The sequence below is a fragment of the Orussus abietinus genome, unplaced genomic scaffold, assembly GCF_000612105.2.
Source record: "Orussus abietinus isolate OABI.00-Male unplaced genomic scaffold, Oabi_2.0 scaffold10, whole genome shotgun sequence".
Classification (NCBI taxonomy): Eukaryota; Metazoa; Arthropoda; class Insecta; order Hymenoptera; family Orussidae; genus Orussus; species Orussus abietinus.
Window position 1 is genome coordinate 390489 of NW_019396009.1, and position 21302 is coordinate 411790.

The following is a 21302-nucleotide window of genomic DNA, read 5'->3' on the forward strand; positions in this document are numbered from 1 at the left end:
ATATAGGGTCGTGCCCCGATCTCACGAAAAAAATTTGTAAAGGCTTAAGAACTGTTCGCATCGAGGTAATTAATTAATAACGTATTCCCCGACACCGCTGCCAGCTGCTCGGTAATTTTATTTATCTCCAAAGCGATTACCCCCGCGGAAAAAATGCTGAAAAATAATTTCGCCAAGTTATGGAACGACCTAATATACTAAGCGGATAAACGAGCGAGAGAGCATTCGCGTTTTCGGGTTAATCGGTCGAATGCGCGCGACCACCGCGTCGTGATTAAGCCTCGGAAGTTAATAACAAGTGCATTTAGGTCGCGCATTTGTCCGCCTTTGCGGCGTGGCCGGCCGCAGCCGTGATTTTCCTCGGCGGAAAATGTGGCGATTTCCCTCCTCTCTGCCCGACCGCGGAGGTGTTCCCTTTGGCGCGACTCGACCTCGACGGGTGGAGTCGCGACCGTCTCGGGGTGTCAGGTGCGGCTCCTCCGGGATTCGATCGCCCTGGGATCGCGGGCGACGCAAATAGAGAATCGTGTCAAGAGCTCTCCTAACGTCTGCGAGACCCGGCCAATTGATTTATCCGGGCGAGCTGCTTCTCCGACTCGTTTCAATTTTCTCTTTGCGTGGGAAAAAAAATCCGATCCCCTCGAATTTTTGTCGTTATCGCGCCGGGACACCCGGAGGATCGTCGTGTAAATGAAGTTTCCGCTCGAGCACGCTACGCGAAATCATAATCAAGCCGGTCCAGAGAAGGTCTGGTTTAATTAGGATTCTGCGAGTGGGAGCTTCGAAGTCAAAAGCCATCAAGGAAATTCATTAGGGGATCCCCTGAACGCGACAAAAGGTTCGCTCTCTCTGCGGGATACACGCATTAATAAAGCGTGCAATTCTCGGGGAAGCTGCATAAACGAACGATGTTCCCAATTTGGCGAGCGGCGGAGTCGCGGTCTCGATAAGGCGCACTTTAGGGTATACCTTTGTGCCCAACCTTTCCCCTGTATTCCTCCCAATTATCAAACGGAACTCCGCCGTGCCCCCCGGGACGCGTTCCCAGGATCTATTCCCATTAAAATTAACGTCATTTTTCCCGAAGGTGCAGAAAATCGGCGGAAGACCCTCTTGGCCTTAAACGAGGGGCCTAAACGGCCCGGCGAGAGGTGCACCGTATTCTGTAAATTTGTAATCAGTCCCAAGGCGACTCTCGGGGGAATTAAACGGCGCCTCGTAAACTAGGCGGAGAATTGCTCCCAGGACCTCGATTGCGCCGGTCCATGAACCGGCTTCTCGTTATCGTCGTCCACAAGGAGCCTACCGAGGTCTTGATAAGGTGCCCATGGAAGGAGCGATTCCAAAAACCAGGCTAAAGGGCTAATTAACTGGAGATGTACTTCTCGATCACCGGACCAAAAGCAACGAGGCCTTAATATTTTAATTTTTAACCGGTTTAAAAAATCGCTAACCATCCGGCAATCCGAGCCGCGATTTCCATCGCGGCGAGCTCGTAATCGTCGACGGAACCGAAACGATTTCTACTCGAAAGTGGGAAAAGTAGGGAAACTAACGGGGAACGGTATCGCATGAATGGTATCCTGGCTATATCTGGATGGAAGCGAGTATTACGCCGGTCGAGTACCCACTGGACGTACTGTAAATAGTGTCATTAATGGTATTGCGCGTAAATAATAGGGGAAAAAAAAGGAAGCAAAGGCAAAACTCCGTCAAAGCAACTCCGTCGATTTCATCGTTTCCGCTAGTTTCTAAAGCTTTGCTCGCCCACCTCGGTCGGCAAAACTTGTCAGGAACCGTTTTCACGTTGAGACCTCTTTGGTCAACGACGGAATGCGCGGGTGTCGATATGAGCCGAAAGGAGAATGCGCGAAGGCGAAATGCTGACAGTCTCGACCACGCTAGACTTAAACGTGTGCTGAAAATTGAAGCGGTAAAAAATCGAGGAGAGAAATTCGCGAGCGGGTCTCGGCGATACGTTTTGCTGAGCTTTCGCAAAGACAAAACGTACCAGGAGTGCTCGTCGATCCTCCCCGTTTTGCGGGCGGTGCTTTGTTTCCGACGATTCTTGAGCACCCTTTGAATCGGGAGAATGTGCCATTGTTTTGGGGGCAGGTCGATACCGCGCGACAACGCGACGTTTCCTCCGCCGATCGCCATTTGCATCGAGCATTCGCCTCGCGGTGCGATTTACGGGTCTCGGAATATACAGGTGTAGTCGATACCGGCGCAATAGCGCGGCGTTACCTCCACTTTTCCGCCATTTTATGGGGTTTTCGCTTAGGGATGCGATATCGATACGTTAGGCTGCAACGCAGCTGGAAATGATTAGGACAGTTGGGGACGAGTTAAAACCCGGAACGGTCGAAACGGGGGACAATTTGGGCGATTTGCAGGAGGGGACCCATCGATGCCGACAAATCGTCACTTTATCTCTCGAGGCCGAACCATGCGAAGGGTCATCGATGAACCGGGTCGAATGGTAATCGAGAGCGCGTCCAATCGAGCTCTTTGAAGTTCCCAGGACTCTCGAAATACGGTTAACGAGTTCGATCAGCGTTAATCGAAGCCAGTTAACACCAGGCCCGGACGGTCGGTCGCGAGTCGCGATTTAGTTGGTTGGCGAAAAAAATGCAGCTCGATGGCGCGCGAAAAATGCACTCCGTGCGATACGCCGACCGAGGAATTCCCGCGTCGTCTTGATTTTCGCTGGCGAGAATTTTTCGCGCCGCGACGAGGAAGTCGATTTCGAAAGAAGACCCGACTTTCGATTTCGACCCGAGCGCAGGCTCCGCTCGGATAGAGAGGGGCTCGTAGAAAGTCGAGCGGAAACAAATAAAATTCCTTCCGGTTTGTTATTGAGCCGCGGATCGAACGGCCTTTCGGTGCCGTTCACTCCGAGGTGCACCGAGTGCGACGAGTGCACCGAGTGTACGTAGCGTTCTCGTCTCGGTACACTCGGCAAAACTCGACTCGCCGACACGGAGCCCGGCCTTTTTCTTGCGTAATCGCGGTACATTGGCCGTACCACCTGTGCCGGATTACCACCGATTCCCAAGGAAAACACGGATAGGAAGGAAAACGCGGGACCTCCTCGATCGCGCCACGGATTCGATAATAATCGGAGGAGAAAGACCGACTTTCAGCGAGTGGAAAGTCGACGTCCTCCTAGAATCCCAGATGCTCATTTTCCGCGCATTAAATCCAGTCGCGAAATAAAAAGAACGACAAAGCGAAATTAAATTTCGTCGAATGGTTTGCTCGCGACTCACGGTTCTCGATTTCGTTTCGGAGTTATCGCTGCGTCGTTAAAAATATTTAAAAAATGGGTACACCTTCGGTTCGCGTGGTTATAGGAACGTCGCGATGTCGCATTCGATGCTTGAATAAAACTTGCAACGAAAGCGGTATAAAATGATAATATATTTTGTTTTTCTTCGTCGCGAGGGATTCCGCCAATTTTGCCGCGGAGTGTCTCGGAAATGACACGAGTCCACGTGGCCCACATACGCGTACCGTTACGCGTGCGGGTGGCGAAAGTCGCGATAACGCGGAAAATAACGGCGACGGGCGTTTCACGGCTCTCCTCCCCCTGCCGACGCCTACTCGACACCCTCGCGCCGCGGAGACGGTTCGATTAATATCGAGGTGTAATTTCAAATAACTCGAAAGCCCCGCACGACTCCTCGTTTATATTTCCGAAGAAAAAGGAACGTCGACCGAAGCCCGATACCGCAGCCGAGAGAAGTTTTCCTGCCCTCCCCTCGGAGGAACACGTTCTCGAGAAACAGTTCTACGCGTCCTGTATTTTTTTTTTTTTCCCTACCATACCGTCCGCTTTATGGCGCTATACGGTAACAAAGGCGATTTGCGTTCCCGATTTCTGGCGAGGAATTTCCGGGCGGGAATAAAGGACCGGGGGAAAAAGAAATCGAGGAAGGAATTCGGGTCACGTCCGATTGGAGGCTTTTCCTGAGAGGGATTCCCTCCACCCCCGACATGTCGGATTAGAGTTTCACGACGGACGGGGGGGACAACGATCCGCTCGACGGGAGGATCGAGAAGATCCAGGCGATCGGATGGATCCTCGGATCAAAGGGCCGCCGATCTGCTTACGGGTCGCCGGATCGCCGCTGGAAAGTGGCCGGTTCCTCGCGGGGGGTCGAGCTCTTCGATTGAAAATGGAGACTGGAAGAGAATCCGAGGAGGAGGGAAATATGGAAGCGAGGCATGAAATACGGAGCACTCTCCGCTATTTTCGGATACCGTCGAATTCTCCCTCGGTGCTTTTTGGATTTACTCGTCGATTCCCTTCCCTCTCCCTCTCTGCCGCGTCCCGAAAAGGGAGGAGCGAAGCTCTGAAATGCGTTGGCAATTCCGCTGTGAACTTTCCCGAGTGGCTTCAATTTTTCGTTCAACTTGAACTTTCGATAAGACGAGCTCCACGGGGGAACGCATTATGCATATCAAAGGGAGGACTCTCGTCGCAGGATCCGCGAGCAAGAATGCCTTGTGACGGATTTTTGGGATTTTTTTTTTTGTGATTATCTCTCGGAACTCTTTCTTCGGATTCGCCGGAGAAGGCACTGGGAAGATCAAAGAGCGATCTCCTTGGAAGAGCGAAGTGCCGGAAACGCGAAGACGACGAAGTTGCGACTTCGTTGGGCACTTTGTGGATTTCGGGTCGAAGAACCGCTCTCGTCGAGTCTCGGGGACTATTTCGAGATATGGAAGGAAAATAAGGGGTAATTCGCGATCCGAGTTACGGGGAGTGGCGAATCCGCTTTCGAGGTCTTTACGGGTCGCGGTTTACGGCTGGACGCTTATCCGCGAACTTCGCATCATTTTTATTATATCGCGTTTCCAGCTACGGTCACACTTTACGTCCTTTAAGGGGGACAAACTATCGCGAAATAAAGTGAAATAGAAAATCGCCTAGATCCGAGTCCCATTTATTTTTTTTTTTATCGGCACTCTCGAAAGTCCATTAGCGACCCGCGCGATACATTTTTCGGGGGGACCGAATGGAAGGCCTTCGCTTCTCCACTTGGATTGCTGACCTCCAACTCACCGATAAGGAATATCCACGAAATTCCATTTCGCTAATGTCGTGCAATTTAGCAGAGATAATTTGCAGTTTCAAAAAAATGACTGGTTAATCGAATATGCGCGTTAACGTAAATAACGAGGGGAAAGCTCGTCAAAGCGGATCCTTTCGTAGACGAGGCATTACCATACAAATTGAACACCGAGACGAGGTCTGATATGAATTAAGTAAAGTCGACCCGATTGGCTCGTCGATCGGGGCAATTGATTCCCGGTCGACCCGCCTACTTCGATTACGCATCGGTGCATTTTTGTCGGGAACGAATCTCGGAGTTTTCGAAAGAAAGCACCTCCGAGAAATGGAAGGCAGCTTCGCCGTACCAAGGTCAAGGTTTTCCGCGATCTCGATTTACTGGAAGCAATACCGGGGGTGCTCGAAACGGTGAAAGGAGAGGTCTGGGAGCTGAAAGCAAAACGAGCCGACGGAATACCCATCGTATCGGAGATGAGGAAATAAGACCGGTGAAAGACAATACCGCGGCGGTGCATCGCGTCTGAATTTCCCCCAAAGAAACATAATCGAACCCGATCGATTGAACTTGAACCTCGGACTCGCCGAAGAGTACGCTTTCTCGTCCACCGAAGCAACGCAAAAATCGAGGCAAGGGAAGAATTCCAGAGAAAAAAAGAAAAAACATGAATAAATAAATATCGAGAAGGGGCACCCACGAACACGGGCACTTAGGCGGCCGCGTTAATCGATAAGCGATTGATTAAGCATCGGGGAAGGATTTAACGCCGCTACTCAAATCGGGATTAGACCAGACCTCACCTCTTGACTTTCTCGGAGGAGGTCGAGGCGGAGATTAACGAGGGATTAAATTTCATCTCCTCGGCGGACGTTTTAAAAGGGTTATCCCGAAGAGCGACTCGATTTATCGACTTTCTCGTAGCGGAGAAAAATTTCACGCGCCGGAATTCGGTCGGTGCTCCTCGTAAATAATTGAAATCGGGGAATCAATTACGAGACCGGCTCGATTTTTCGGGGCGATCGATCTTTCCTTCGGCGGAGATCCTTACCCGTGGGCCGCGGATTAATTCTCAGGTAAGCGATCGGGCCGGTGAATGGTGAGGGTAGATTAGGTCACTCCTCAGGTATTGCACTATCAGCGACAAGGACGTCTCCTACCACGGCACGAGCAGCCAAGCGCAACGATCTCCGAACGACAAAAACTGGTCGATACGATCGATCCTTAAGGTGATATGAAAGGGTTATTATATATGTATAAAACGTCAAAATATCTGTAGAACTTTCCTTCAAACTGGATGCACCGAATCGATGAAAACTTCAGCACGTGATTATGAAGGTTCTAAAGAAGAGCGCGGTGCCCATGAAATTTCATTTCTGATAAAAACATTTTTTTATTTATTCCAGACTAGAACAAAGAATGTAAATTTTTTTTTTTAACAAATTTTATGAGCACCACGTTTTTCCGTAGGGCCTCCATAATCACGTGTTGAAGTTTCAAATTATTCGGTGCACCCAGTTTGGAGAAATGTCTCATAAATATTTTGTCGTTTTGATATGTATAGGATGATATATTTTTTTACTGATTTTTTTTTTTCGCAATTAATTAATCATCCGGGATAGATGTCTGTTTCTGGGCGAATCTAGTCGAGCCTATCTTGAAATCGGCGCAGGGCGCACAAGTGGCGCTATCGGATTCGATAAGGCTCGCGTGCGGCCTGCAAAACTCGGCCAACGTCCACTAATGGAAGAGCAGGGTGCGCCCGGTAGCTTCTTTAATTTTGTAGAAAACGCCAAAGGGGGGCTCGTGGAAGTCCGTCCCGAGAGGGAAAGCAGCGGTTTCGCGGGTTGCAGGAAAGGCAGGGAAAGGGACTCGGATAAACGCGGAAAATTCGCAAAGTCCACGAGGAGTGCCGAGAACGGATCTCTCGCCCACGTGCGTTCTCGCTCTAGGAGTGCACGAATTATTTCGCAATTTCGAACGGGCTCGATCGCGCCCCGTTCATGAACATTGCGCAACAGGAAGCGGTGTTTTTTCTCTCCTCTTCCCTGAAGGTTGCTCGAGCCTCGTACTACCTCGTTTGGGCATAATTAATAAGGCGGGAGGCACCGGTTAAACGAACGATTTTTTCATCGCCATCGGCTGTCGCTCGCCGAAAATTATTAACCCGTGTATAAGCACGTCGTGGAGGTTGCCGGTAATTATTAAATTAAATAAATGGCCTGGCGGTGCACCGAGTACCGGGACAGACGTAAGCGACTTTACGCGTTAACTACTCACAATTAGCGCTCCCGCTGACGTAAAAAGTAAGGCGAGCTTCCCACGAGCTAATCGAGTATAATGGGACCCCGAAGGGAATCGTTGTATCAACCATTGTGCGTAAATCTCGACAATGGGCGAGAAGTTACGCTGGATCGTCCCCGGGAGAAAAACATTATGCCGGTATATTTTGTTGAATTACGGGAGATAAGGGGGAATAAAGTTGGATGAGGTAAAAATACCTGAATCGCGGGGTCATCGACGATCCGGGGCAGTGGGAGACTCACCTGGAAAAGAAAGGCAGAGAAACCATTAGAAACTGTGGACACAAATGTTCACTCGTGACGGAATCTCGGTGTCAGCGTTATCGCAGGTCTCGTTATCGCGCGAGCTCCTCGCTATCGTTAAAAGGTTTCTAAATATCGGCACGAATACGTAATTGTCTGCTCGAGTGCCGCGACTCGCGAAATCCGGAATTCTCGGCATCCACAATAATTCGACACACAATATAGGGCCTCGGTACCCGGGACAATGAATCACGGTGGCTGGATTTTTTACGATATGGGATTTGGAGTCTGTCACCATCACGGGCAGATCTCTCCGTTGCGTTGCGAAACTGCGAAACGTCGACGCCGACGCGATATCGATTATTTATATTTGCTAACGGCGCCGCGTCCGACAAAGATGGATTCGCCGGTTTTGTTTAAATTTCGAGGCGCTCAAATACCCAAGTACTCCGACATTTACTTTCCAGGCGACGAGTGATAGTTAAAAGAATGCAATCGACGCCGCAAATTACTCTCCTCAAGGTGAACGCGCCTTTGGACGAGTCTCTCCGGTAATGTCGCATTTAATTTATTCCTTTACAATTTTCCATATTAGTCGGTTTCAAGACCTCTGGGGCAATACACGCGTCACGTGGCCGAGCGATGAATCATCGTCGCTCGGAGTTATCTAACCGCGGATTAATATACAAAAGATTGAAGAGTCTAGAAAAGGGCAGAAAAATTCGGCAATACGAGGGGAAAACGGATCGTACCTGTAGGTTCGACTTTTCCGCGAGAACAGGGACTCGATGCACATCTCGATGACCTATCGTGGGCGGTCTATCGACAAAGTCGCGGCCGCGCATCGGGATGGCAGTCCGTCACTGTCACCAACTCCGTCATCGACTTTGTCACTAGCGAGATATCACCCGGAACGCGAGGACCGACGACATTGCCGTATCGATAACATTTGCCGAGAGAGTGCGACGTCTCTCGGAATACCAATTAGGCGTCTTTTATCTTATCGGCAAAGCCCCAGCGATCGGTTTTCCATCGCCGAGAAAAAGCATCTCGTGATCTCGGCTTCCCCTCGCCCTCAAAATTTCGCCGGGACCAAACAAATGCATAATACGTGCATTTTTTTTTAAATACAATTACGTCACAATTCAGAGGAATTTAATTGAAACTAGCGGGCAAATATTTAGTAAGAAAACACCGCGTCGGATTATCGCCCACCCCGGGGGCGCAACAGGTGACGCCGTTAATTCTCTGCTCTTTTTTTTTTTAATCACCGGATGCGCCCATATTTGATCAGGGTTGACCCGATTCGGCTCGTCGAGAAGAGAAAACCGGAAAATTGCTTCCATGTGGGGTGTCGACTAGGATGCATTCGGGATAAACGATCCGCGACTAATGTCTCGATCGACCGGATGATCGGAAGCATCGCATCGAGTCGGTGCCGCATTTTAATCGAGGAGAAAATATATAGAAAACGTTCGCGATGCGCTTCTTATCGCGCACCACCATGCCGGACAAATTCCCGGGAATTAATATCTTAATTGCACCTTGTAACGCGTAGAAATCACACCTTTGCTCGAGCCAGGTACGATTGTTTCGAGAGTCGTGCTCGCGCGAACTATAAACCCCCGAGCATCCCTAATTGACACGGAGAATTGCAGGGGGCATTGTGCATCGGAACAATGAGCCGTCTGCAGGCGGGCCGATTTACTTTCGTGCGTTGTAACGCCGGCTTTATTACGGCGAACAAAGTACTTACGACCATTTGCGTCGACGGTGCTAAGTACGCCTTTCCCGTTTACGTTTTCACGTACGGGAGATCTCTCCACCGATGCAAGACGAGACGGGAATTGAAGTGCGTTCGCGAGAGGACAAAAAAAAAAGGGAAAAATGGAGAGTCGCACTTTGTAATCGGAAGTACAACGGGCAAGACTTCCATAGGACCGGCTCGATCGATATTCAATAGCGGAGCCGATCGCGGGTCCCTCGAATTCCGTGGAATCGCGAAACTCGACGACGCCCCGAACTTTCCCGGCGGGACGCCGAGCTCGCGATTGTTTCATCAATTTCTCATTTCTCCGGCTTGCCCGGTGAAATTGACTTTGCAATTATGAACGCGTCGGCGGGCACGCCGCATCGGCCCGGTTTGCCGCGTAATGCGCTCGCAAATGTCCACTCGGTCGAGTCCTTTGTCCGTTATTAATGGGCGGGCGCGAGTGTTTTATGTAATGCGCTAAGACCGATTTTTAAACGTCACGGAACGGCGCTTTCCGATCAAAGATACCGAGGGACGGACGATTCGTTATAGCGAATCAATCGTATTCCGAAGATAGCGTCGACCGTTCGATCTCGGCTTGCCTCTCGAAAATTTATCTCACGTAAACGCTAACCCAGACTTTTACCGTGGCAAGAAATCCCCCGGCGGAAATCGTTAGATCGTTGAATTCACCTTGGGGGAAGGAACGATTCTCGGGTCCGATGATAAAAAAAAAAAAAGATCCCCTCTAGAAAAGGTCTACTCACGCCGCTAATTGCGATGTTGACGTTCGGGGAAAGGAAGATATTCTTCCCTCGGCGGTAGCGATGGGTTTGCATTAAAAACCGAACACTGATCTCTTCCGGGTGCTGCTCGTCGATTATCGGGAAATGAAAGCACCGGAAGAGAGAGACAGAGACGGGCGTTCGAAACACGCCCCTCGATAACTCCCTCCCTAGAATCGCCGGCCCAGATAAAGCCGCTCCTACGTCATCAATTTTCCCGGTATGAGGAATAAATTAAAAATTCCTGGTCCATTTCCCGTCGGTCGCCCGGTTGACAAATTGGTCATAACAGTATCCAAGGTCTGTCCGGGATACTTTTGGTTAAAATCGACTGGTTTTCTCACTTGGGACATTTTCTGTCCACGAGGGAATGGCGATCCTTGGGACTTCGAATGGCCGACGGGGACTCGTTTTCTCGTGCTTTCAAAACGCGCTCCGGGTCAAGAATTCGTAACGGGCCTCCGGTGAGACCGAAGAAAGCCGCAATTTCGAGAAATCCGCACGACCGGGGCGTAACCCGCGCGGCATCGGCAGCCGGTGTTCTAAAATTCGCGAAACGCCCTCGAAAAGTCGTCGCGGATTCACTTTGCGGTTTTCGCGCCTAGTCGCGGAGCCATTAACGGCCCTTCTTCAGGGCTGGCCGGAAACCGCAACGCCGCAAAACTCTGCGAGCGACTCTTCACGGTGCTCGACTATTTATAGAAACGCGAAGGAAAAGGGTAAAAAAAAAAAATGGAAATGTACGTCGAATAATTTTTTTTTTTTTTTTCTTCTACCCAGAGAGGGAGCGCGGATTTTCCCGAGGCTCGCGTATCCCGCGAAAGGACACTCGCCGTCGGGTGGATGATTTTTGGAAAGTGACCGGAAAAGGCGAAGGGGTCGCGATCCGACGACGACGCAGTCACCGTTTCACGCACGCGTGACCACGCACGTTGCCCCGACATTAAACCACCCCAACGGCGCTGCCCGAACCGCTTCACCCCTGTCCAATTCCGCCTGGAACCCTCCCGAGGCGAAGGAACTTCCCGTCCAGGATTGAGGCCTCGAAAAGAATGGCCTCGAAAACCGAACGACAACGTACAAAATCTATCCTGACCAAAACCTACGGAAAAAAAAAAAAAAATCAAGACACGTGTTTAATCAATGGAATTAATTATTACTATAGTAAATCAAGAAATGCCGCGAGCCATTCGAGTCCCGGATTTTTTTTCGACATTTTTTGGTCCGAACGCCCCTCTTGGGGCGCACCCGAAGTGCACTCGCAGGGAGGGACGGGAATACCTTCTAGTCGTAATCCGATGACGTTACGTCGCGTCGGGGAGGTAAAGTTCGACGGTACAACTCGGCAGGATCCCCACCGAAGGCTGCGCCATTGGGAGAATCGCGAGCGCTCGTTAAAGGGGGCAAACCTTGGCCGATCGATATAACCACCATGCTCCCCCGCAAAGCCGGTGGAACTGCTGAGGGAGGGCGAGACCCCTCGGCCCCCTGGGTTCCCCAGAGAACAAAAGTGCACGTGACGCCAATCCCAGGGGGGCACGGTTTCCAGGGGGTGCCTAGGTGTCCCGGTCCGAGTTCCAAGGATCAAAGGACTGAAATATTGGAGCCTCGCGGCCTCACTTGACGATAATTCGCCCGATAGAGTCGCGTGCCCCTCCGCGGGGGGCGGCGTACCGTTGTATTCGAGGTGATCAAAAGACGAGGTACCGTCTCGGACGATTTCCCGAGCCTCGACCGACGTCTCTTTTTCGAGCGGTGCAAAGGGAATCTCGGGAGCGTCGTTCGGGCGTCCTCGGGTCGAATCGCTCGATAAGAAATTTGTTGCACTTTGGAAAGCCCTAGGTACGGAGGGTCCGGCCGGGAGGGGCGCCCAGGAAACGGGTGCTGCATGATTCAGAAGGGCGGAACGTGTCGGCGACCCGGAGGGGTGCGGGCTCCAAAAAGGCTCCTCTATTAAAAATCAATATCGGCCCTGCCGAGTTCGCCGCGTGGAGCCCCTGCGGACTCGAGTCGGGGTCCTCTTCCGCTGCGAAATTTCCCCCGACCGCCGAGGAAGCGCGAACGTCCCTTGATTAAATCAACCGACGAAGGGGGAGGGAGGATTCCCTCGAACTTTTGACCATTTTTCCTGAGGGTACCGGCATGGAAAAAAAAAATAAGACGAGCGGAGTTTCAGCCCGAGAACAGGGGCTACGCTTTGGACGAGCGTGCACGACCGGTGAGAGGCTCGCAGGCGCCCCGACTCCGCGACCGCGGCCGGTAAAACAGCAGACTGTCCTCGTCGTTACGCTTTCTACCGAAAAAGCGAGAGATGATTTCCTTGGAGTTGTATGATTTTCAGGGAAAATCAGGGAAAAATTATTCGCGCATTTAAACCTCGCCGAGAGCAAGGAAACGATTAATATGCGACGCGAGGCGCATTCCCGTGCATTACTGACGGCATACCGCAGAGGGCACCGGGAGAAACGACACGTTATTACCGTTACCGCAATTGCAGCCATGCAACGACAATCGCGAGTAAATACGGGAGCCACGTTTCTGCGTAATTACGGTCACCATTTTTACCCTCGAAACGACGTGGACGGTGTTTCTCTCGCGCGAGGACGCTTAAATGGTCCTCGAGAAAAAAAATGGAAAGAAGAAGGGAGAAGCCTCCCTCCCTTCGCCGAATCCACCAAGTGCCTCTCTCTCGTCCCCGCTATCGGGGATCGTTGACATTGGCCCTTCCGCCTCGTTGGCAATAGTTTCGATATTCGGCACCTCCATCCCGCCTCGAGGACTGGCAGAGGTTCAAGAAACACCGCGTCGTTTCCGCGGATCTCCGCAGCGGGAAAGTCAGGGCCACCTCGAAATCACCGATCTTCCGCCCCCTGGGAACCCGGGGTAAAAATTCGCACCTCCGTTCGTCCCGTCAGGGGGAAAAATGGAAACCGTGAGTTAGAAAAATTCCCCCGGCGGACGAATCCACCGCAAACTCCTCTCTCGGTTGGCGAACTTCCGGCGTGACGAATTCGGGCGATAAATCGCGAACGGCGCGACGAGTGGATGGTGCAGCCCTCTTTGGAGAGGACCCTGCCAAATGGGTCATCCCTCCTCGGGTTGCCCTCCAGAGAGGACCCCGAAATTAACGCAAAATCGCTCGTTCGCCCGAAACTTGAAACTCGACCCGGACTCCTCTTCAGGGTGAACGGCCTTGCTCGTATCCTTGTCTTTTTATTTAAAAAAAAAAAAAAACCGTCCCAACCCCCACACCCGGGTGATCGGGAAGGGGAATTGCGTCCTCGCGGTTCCACCCCCGCGAGCCGCCCACTCGCGTGCGGCTTTTAATCAATAGAGGTCGCGACGCATCTTTACGTCGCCGATAAGCGCGGCGCGATAACGCCAAAAGGGGCGCGAGTTAGATGCACTTAACCGTTAACTCGGCAGGCATCGAGCGATACTCGGATTACGTAAGGCGAATTATACGAGCTCTCGCAAGGCCGGCCGCTCCTTTCTCCGCCGAAGCGAGTCGACTCCGATGGAATCGATCTAACGAGACTCGACTTTAAGACTCCTTACGGGCGGATTACCATGCGCGAGGAAGTGCCAGGACTGCGAGATCCGATCAGGCCATCGATCCAAATCGGAGCAAAAAAAGGGACAATAGGAACCTAGGACGAACGCCGTTCGTCCAAGGTGGGCATTTTTCCCGTCACCCCGAGACCTCGGAATCCGAGCCTCTTCCGGGGATCGAACGCTTTACGGACGTCAACGGCGGTAAAAACGATACGTCGCGCGAGCCGTGATTCGTTTTTTACGCCGATACGCGCGCACGCTGTAAAACGTTCCATTACAAAAGCGGAGCCATAAAAGACCAATCGAGATACGGCGCCACGAGCCGCTGGATTTGCATCGCCGCCCACGCGCGTCTTTTTACGTTACGGCTCTTTTTTCTTGATTCCCGTTCTTTTTTTAACCTCACGCGCCACTCGGAACGAGTGGAAAAATGCGAGGTTCGGTCCGGCGAAGATGTCGCGTCGGGAAAGCCGAGCTTTATCGACCGGCGGACGTTTTTGGGACGCGTTTCGTTATCGACCTCTGGTCGGGTCGGTGGTTTGGACGCGACGAAAAATGCATCCACCGCCCCGATCGTCCCAGATATAAGAACTCTACCAACCGTGGCTTCCCTTATTAATCCTCGGATTTCCCGCTTCGAGTCTCCTCGATAACGAACCGCCAGGGTCGCGGTATCTCTCGAAACCGGCCCGATCGAACGAACGGGCGAGTAGGTGGCCGATAATGGCGCAAGTCAGGAGAGACCGTTTCCTAACGCGTCGCCGAGGCATTGATTTCCTCAGAGTCGGCGTCCACTCGGAGACCGTAAACGCACTCGAATTGGCCAATAGACCTTTCCGCAAAGAGACGTTAATTCCGCGGGGTGAGGTGGCGCGTGCCCACGCCGCGCGCTCGCTCGACCGTTTTGTAGGTTAGGTCCGACCCACGCGGAATCGCCTTCTTTGGCCGGCGACGAGCGCGATTCGACTCACCAGGGGTCACGCACCCGGGCTCGGAAAACGCAGGGAAAATGCCGAGAAAATATCAACATTCTCCTATATACGGAAAATCTGGTCGAGCGATCGACGAGTCCGCCGACTTGCCGTGGCTTTGGACGTCCGAATTAAGGGGTGAATTTCGTTCGGAATTCCTGCGGCGGAAACGCGCGGCCCACTCCGCGGAACCGTGTCAGGGCCAAGGTCTTGGCCGTCCGGAGAGAGCCGACACAATGCGTTCGTCGTTTCGTCGAAAAACGCCGGAAAAACGGCGAAAAGCGTTCCGGGGGTTGAAATTAGCTCGAAACACTCGGCACGAGTGGCCGCGGATGAATTTCGCCGGGAGTTTAACCCTCTCGTGGTTTTAACTTCGGGCCTGGCCTTGACCCGTCATATCGGATACATTGGCGTCTCGACGCCGACGTCGCGAGCCTAAGACGAGGTCCCCCGGTCTTCGAAATCGCAACCTCGACGGAGGTAAGGTGCCCTCCCCCGTTAAAAAACATAAAAAAATTCGTCCCCTCCCGATACACACAATTGCCGCGAAATTATAAATCGGACGTCTCAGACGCGTTATAAAATTTCATTGACGCTATAAAATCGGTACACCGGGCCAGTATCCAAGAAGAACATAAAATTGCGATATTCTTTTTTAACGACGTACCCATCTCCAGGTGGGAAAAATAATCTCGCGGTGAATCGGAGTTTCCCATTGGATGCCCCGAGCTGAAGCCGCGTCTCGAAGTAAACCAGATTTAACGAGACCGCGTGATAAGGCCGTCAGCCGATTACGCGCCCCGGCCGATAAATGCCAGGTAACGAGCGAGCGCGGCGACAAAGGTCCACGGTCGATTCATCGCCCACGCTCTTTATCTATCCCTCCCTCTCCTCATTTTTTCGGCACCACTTCTTTTTCGTCACGGACCCTTGAGTTCGAGCACGTGCAGCGCGGACGCGCCGGCAAAGCGATCGTTCAAGGATCGCCCAAGGTCCGGAGCATGCAACCAAGAATAAGCGAGAGAATCGCTAAACCGAGCGATTCGCGCGCGTTCTCGCCGCGACGACACCTTCGGGAAACGGGCCCATTGTCCGCCACCAGCCACTGTGAAATCGGCCGAGTCGCTTCCCGAGGCCTATCGGGTGATTCACGCCGCGCCATTCATTCGGCCGCGCGTGCTGGATCCGAGCGTGCCCATCGGACGCGATTTCCGGGAGGCTTCTCTTCCTGCCCTTTCCAAAATTAAACGCGAACCCGATCCCGAAGCAAGCCGGATGGCGACATACCCGGGTGCCTCGCCTCGACGTCTTCCAAGAGGCACCTGCCGAGGGTGGGCCGTTATCGGCGACAAAGCGCGGAAAAAGAAGGAAAGAACCATGCGAAAGCGGCGGATTCGCCTCTCGTACCGTTTCAAGCCGCTTCAGAAGTCATCCATTAGGCCGGGCCGGCGAGGACGGGGGTGGCGCGTCGCGCACCCCTTCTGTCGCGGCGTCTCGATTCGCCGGGCGGCGAGACGCGAATGGGGGGACGGCGGAGTCTGCACGCTCGTGCACTTTCGGGCCCGGCTCGAAATCACGTGACGCGTCACGCGGGGGGTATAAATGCGGGCGTCGCGGGGCGCGAGCGCAGACGGGCGAGGACCGGCGCGAGGCACGGCCGTGCCGATATCCGTCCGGGGACGGGGGCGGAACACCCCCCGAGCGGAGCCGGCGAGCGTAGGTCTTCCGCGCCGCGTGAATGAAGAGCCCGACGGAATCGTTAGGGGAGTACTGTGCATCGACGCCACCGGTGAGAGGCGCCGAGACGCCTCCCCGTCGCCCTCGCGGCGTCTGCGCCGTCCCGCAACCCCCGGCCGGCCGTTCCGACCATTCCGCCCGTTCCCCCCATTCCGGCCATTCCGCCCGGTGCGCGTCCCGAGCGGCGTCGCTCTCCCTTTGTCCCGACGCTCGGAGGGCCGAATCGCGTACCGGGCGAGCCGAGCGTGCCGCGCGACCAACGATCGGCCGTCGCGACGCGTCTTTCCACCCCCCTCGTCCTCGTTTATTCGCGGCGATCCGAAAAACGCGAAACCTCCGAGCCCCCGACCCACGTGCGTACCTATACCCGAGGTGGAGGGAATCCACGGCGCCGAGTTGTCGCCCCCCGCGAGGGATTTTCCAAAACGTAAAGTAGCGTACGTACGGATTTGCGGGGAGTTTCCGCCGTGACGCATCGACGTCGGTCGAGCCGTCCAGCATGGACGGTAAATATTTGCGTCGCTTTCCCGCGTCGCGCTTTCACCCGCACCGAAGGGTTCGCCGGACTTATTTGCGAGCCCCGGCCGCTCCGCGGGGGTGGTCACGGGCTCGAGCCGCGCGCAACCTCGCGGCCGTTCCGGCGCGGAAAGGGTCGCGAGGCTCCCCTCGACTCGGCTAAAATCGCCGGGGCGCGCGGCGACGTCGCGCCGGTCGAAATCGCGTCGACCTTACGTCCTGGGAGAGGGGAAGCCCTCGTCGCGGGGGCGAGGGCGCGAGGTGGCGAGGTGCGGTCGTTGCGCGCCAATTAACCGCGGAAACGAGCCTCCGTTCTCCGTCCTTCCTCGAGGCGTCGACGGGAAAGACTTTTTTCTTCTTTATCGGGCCGCCAGACCGCCGTTTACGACTGCCGCCTCGATAGATCGCGGGTCCCGGGCGACTTCCGTAATTGGGAGGACGGATTGACCGCGGCATCTCTCCCGGGAGTCGCTATATCGCCGGCGCAATGATTCGCTCCCACTCTTTGAGCCCCGCTCTAATGAAGCCTTTGAGCGCGGCTACAAAGGCCGCCGACTGTCCACGGCCGGGAAGTAAAATACGAATCCATGAATCTCAAGAGCCCCGAGAGAAAAGATTCCCGGGAGAAAAAAAGAACTTACGCACCCCGCGATCCCGTCCACTCCGAGGGTGGGGCCTGCAGGGGATGGAGTCAAGGACGTTTTTGCGATTAATCCCGTGCGATTAATTTCAGCCGATCCGAAGACGCGACAAAGGAGGCCGTGGGTGTGTCACGGTCTCGCTACGTTTTCGTCCTCGGAGCTAATCACCGTAATGATACCGTGGAGGCTACTCGAGCGATCGAAGCCGGAAGTCGTCCACCGATATACCGCGAAAGAATTATCGAACCGATCCTCTCTCGTCTTCGAAGAGCGCCTCGCATCTCGACCTACCCGAACTCGAGTTTATTTAAAATCGCGAGATTCCCACGATTATTTTCACCGAAGAGAATTAACCCGGGACTTTCGATGATACTCGAGGACCAAATCAAATACGAGGGACAAAAGAGCGGCCCGAAGCGAGGGCGTCGCTTCGAGAATCGTTCCGACTCTATTTCCGTCGAGGAATTCGAAAAATCCGCCATCTGGCGAAACCTCGAATCGCCGGTCGCCTCGAAGAGAAAAGGAAACGACGTCCATCGATCGCGCGCGACAAAATGGCGAGAAATCGTGTCATAAAATTATAAATATACTTAGAATTTTATAACAAATGTATATTAATGATAATTTTACCGCGACCTTATGTACGAAAAGTGTATGAATTTTATGAATTTTTTTTTTAACAGGGTAGCTAAAAAATCGTGCATTTTACGTGCAGCCTTCGAACGGTCCGTGGGGTCTCGTCCCGGTCTAAGTTTAGCCCTAAACTTCCCAGGAGCGTGGTCTCGCTCCCGGGTGTACGTCGTTTCTCCCCGCTCTCTTTCTCCCTCTCTCGGGAATAAGTAAAAATCGGTCTCGGTCGCTCCCGCCGCGGAGGGCGTTGCGTCAGAGGCTATTTCGAATCCCGCGGAGAAGAGGCGACCGCTCTTTCCACCGGAGCTCGATTTCCACCGGGGAAAAATAATCCACCAGGGATACAATGACCCTTCGCGAGTTATATTTATGAGGAAGCCTTCCGTGCGGCGGCCCTCCGAGAGGTCTCGACGACTTTGCTCGACGAGCCCTCCGCTTTTATGGACTAATTCCATACGCGGCCGCTCACACGAGCCGATTCTCTCTCCTAGCCCGACTCTCGCTCTCGTAAATACGTAAATAAACCAACGTCGAGCGAAAAGTGGCCGCTCGATCGATCCTCGAGGTCGGATCCGCCGAATCGATGCGCGGGGAGGAAAGAAGGGAGGGGTACCCCGTCGAGAATCCAGACGGCCTTCTCGAGGGGAGTTCGGCTCCCGAAAGGGTAAACGGACCCCCACGAGGCATCAGGGGGAGGGTTTCGTAAGAAAGGGACGTTCCGTCTCGCGACCGGACAAGGGAGAGCGTCCTCGAGACGAGTCGAGTCCCCGCCCGGCGATTGAAAAGGAGAACGACCGAGTTTCGCGAGCACTCCGCAAAGAGTGGAGTTATATTTTTTTTAATTCCCGCCGGACTCGAGAAACGTCGGACTCTTAGATCGAGCCCTCCTTCCAGGGGGAGGGAAACTTTCCCCCGACGAATTAATTTATAGGGGCCGTTCCGTAATGTACCCGCGACGGAGCGTAGCCGGTCGCGTTCGAGGTCCGTCGACGTTAACCCCGCTCAACGAAGAGGGAAGTCGGCAGAGTTCGGAAAATTCGCAACGCGACGCGGAGGTCCGAAAAGAAGGGCGACGGGGGACGTGAGAAAATAATTCAGGGTCCTTTCGGCCAGCGGGGTGCTCTCCTTCCCTTTGTTGGGAAAGAAGACGGAGGCCTCCGAGGGGGCGGAGGACCGCCCGGCGTGCCCTCGACGCGCGTCCGGACGACCGGGAGGCCCTCCGATTCAAAGGCGAGAAGGGGAGGAGGAAAAAAAAAAAAGAGGAGAAACGCGAAACCGGAGAAAAAGAGGAACCCGCGAAGTGGTTCGCCCCGTGGAGAAAAAGCGGCGCGACGATTCGTCAACGCGCCGGACTTTTTTTTTTTTTTTTTTAACGAGCGTCTTGATTTACGGGCCACAAGGGGGTCTTGATTCCGAATCTCCGGCGGGGAGGGGAAAGGATCCACTTCCCATGGATCCACGATTCGACGCGAGGGACGTATCGTAAATAATTCCGGCCTGGAAGAGACGCGGCCCGAAAAGGCGAGACTCCGGTCAGGGATTGACGTCGAGGGGAAAAGTCGAGGCGGCGTCTCGCGTGTTCGCGTATTTGCGGGTTTGCGCGTTAACGCATGCGCGCGGTCGATACGAGCCGTCTCGGGCCGACAAATTGAACGCGCGTCTAGGTGCTCTATATTCATCCGTGTACAGGCCGCCGGATAAATAAGGCACGAGAGGTGACATGTGCGAGTCTCGACAAAGGGCTCGAGGAAGGGGGAAGGGATTCCTCCCTGGGTGGTTCCCCTCCGAGGGGCCCGGGTGGGGCCCGAGACGCGTTCGCGCGTTACCGACCAGATGTACGTACAGCTGCGTCGAGTGCGCGCGTACAATGCCCACGAAGGTTCCCAGGAAAGTGACGTAGTCGCGAGCTCTTCTCCGGAAACTGGCCCAAGGATCGGGTCCTTCCGGTTATCTCTACCTCCCGCGGATAAAAGGGCCGAACCTCGAGCTCGACTTCGGAGCCCGCGGAGGAAAAAAAATTCCACGTCGTTTCCTGGACGAAACGTTCGTTCGAGCGCGCTTCTCTGTCGAGACGCGCCTAAAGGAAAGAAGGGAGAGAGAGAGAGAGAGAAAGAGAGCTACCCGACAAGGATACCGTTCCACCGAATTTAATCAGACGCGACGTATAGGACTCGCGGGGGCTCGCTCCCTTTCCTCGCGTACTTCCGATATTTCATTAAAGTCGGATGTTCCCCAGGAGTTGGCCTTACGTCCGAGCGGGACCGTTCTCGGGGATCCGCGAAAATGGGCCCCGCGAGCGTCCGCCGCTAATTGGACGAGTTTTACGCACGATGCCGTGATAACGATCATTATCCTCTGGTTATGAGTAGGCGACCGAATAAACGGATCCCCGTTGTATCGCGACCCGAGGAGGTATGGAAAACCCGCGACAATGCCCGGTATTGACGGCGGCCTCGTTCCGCGAGGACGTATCCGCCCGAGGAATCCAAAACGCCGACCGATAAATCCCCGGATAACAATCGAAACGACCCGACCAAAAAATTAAATCCAGAATTCTAATTTTTTCAGCGACGTCTCCCGAGTCGAGACCGTATCCCCGCGATTCCGCCTCGTCCCCCCCGACGACTTAACGGAGTCTTGGACGCCCCCCGTTATTAACGAGGGCCCCTCGAGCTCGCCCCAGGTTCAAGGTGCGAGGCCCCCGCTGATTCACCTCGGGGCCCCTGTGAGAACGTCCCGCTGGCGACTCGCGTATTTTTCTCTCCTTTTTCCGGCGCTCTCCTCCTTCTCCTTGGGATCCGCGATACCGTGCGTGCGTCCTCGTCCGTGGGTGCGTTCACGTGGAGTCCGCGTGTGCGTCCGTGGAGGGCCTTATTAGTCGAGCCCGATACGAATCGCGCTCTCTTCCGACGCGTAGCCCGGTGACGTGCACTCCGGTGGACGAAGACCTTCCTTCTAGTCGATCGCGGATTTCCCAACTCCTTTGGTTGGAATTTTCTGAAGTCTCTCGATCTTTCCAATCGCGCTTTGGTTCGCACTTTATCGACATCTCGCGCCTCGAGGCGAGATCTCCCGGTGGAGGGACGAGATTCG

General features: G+C 53.9%; 1 protein-coding gene across 4 annotated transcripts in view; it reads right to left on the reverse strand.

Annotated features, from left to right (window-relative positions):
* Positions 1 to 21302, reverse strand: part of LOC105699739 (IQ motif and SEC7 domain-containing protein 1) — a 54891-nt gene that overhangs the window by 30138 nt on the left and 3451 nt on the right. The window contains exons 1-2 of one of the 4 annotated variants that reach the window (XM_012424981.2): positions 10142 to 10161; positions 7577 to 7621 (exon numbers count right to left, since the gene is read on the reverse strand). The exons of 2 other annotated variants lie outside the window; for them this stretch is intronic. In XM_012424981.2, coding sequence (XP_012280404.1) covers positions 7577 to 7593 — 17 coding nt within the window. In that variant the 5' untranslated portion in view covers positions 7594 to 7621; positions 10142 to 10161. Of the gene's footprint in view, positions 1 to 7576; positions 7622 to 8373; positions 8470 to 10141; positions 10162 to 21302 lie in introns of those variants that run through there. One more of the 4 variants, XM_012424980.2, reaches the window with a different exon arrangement.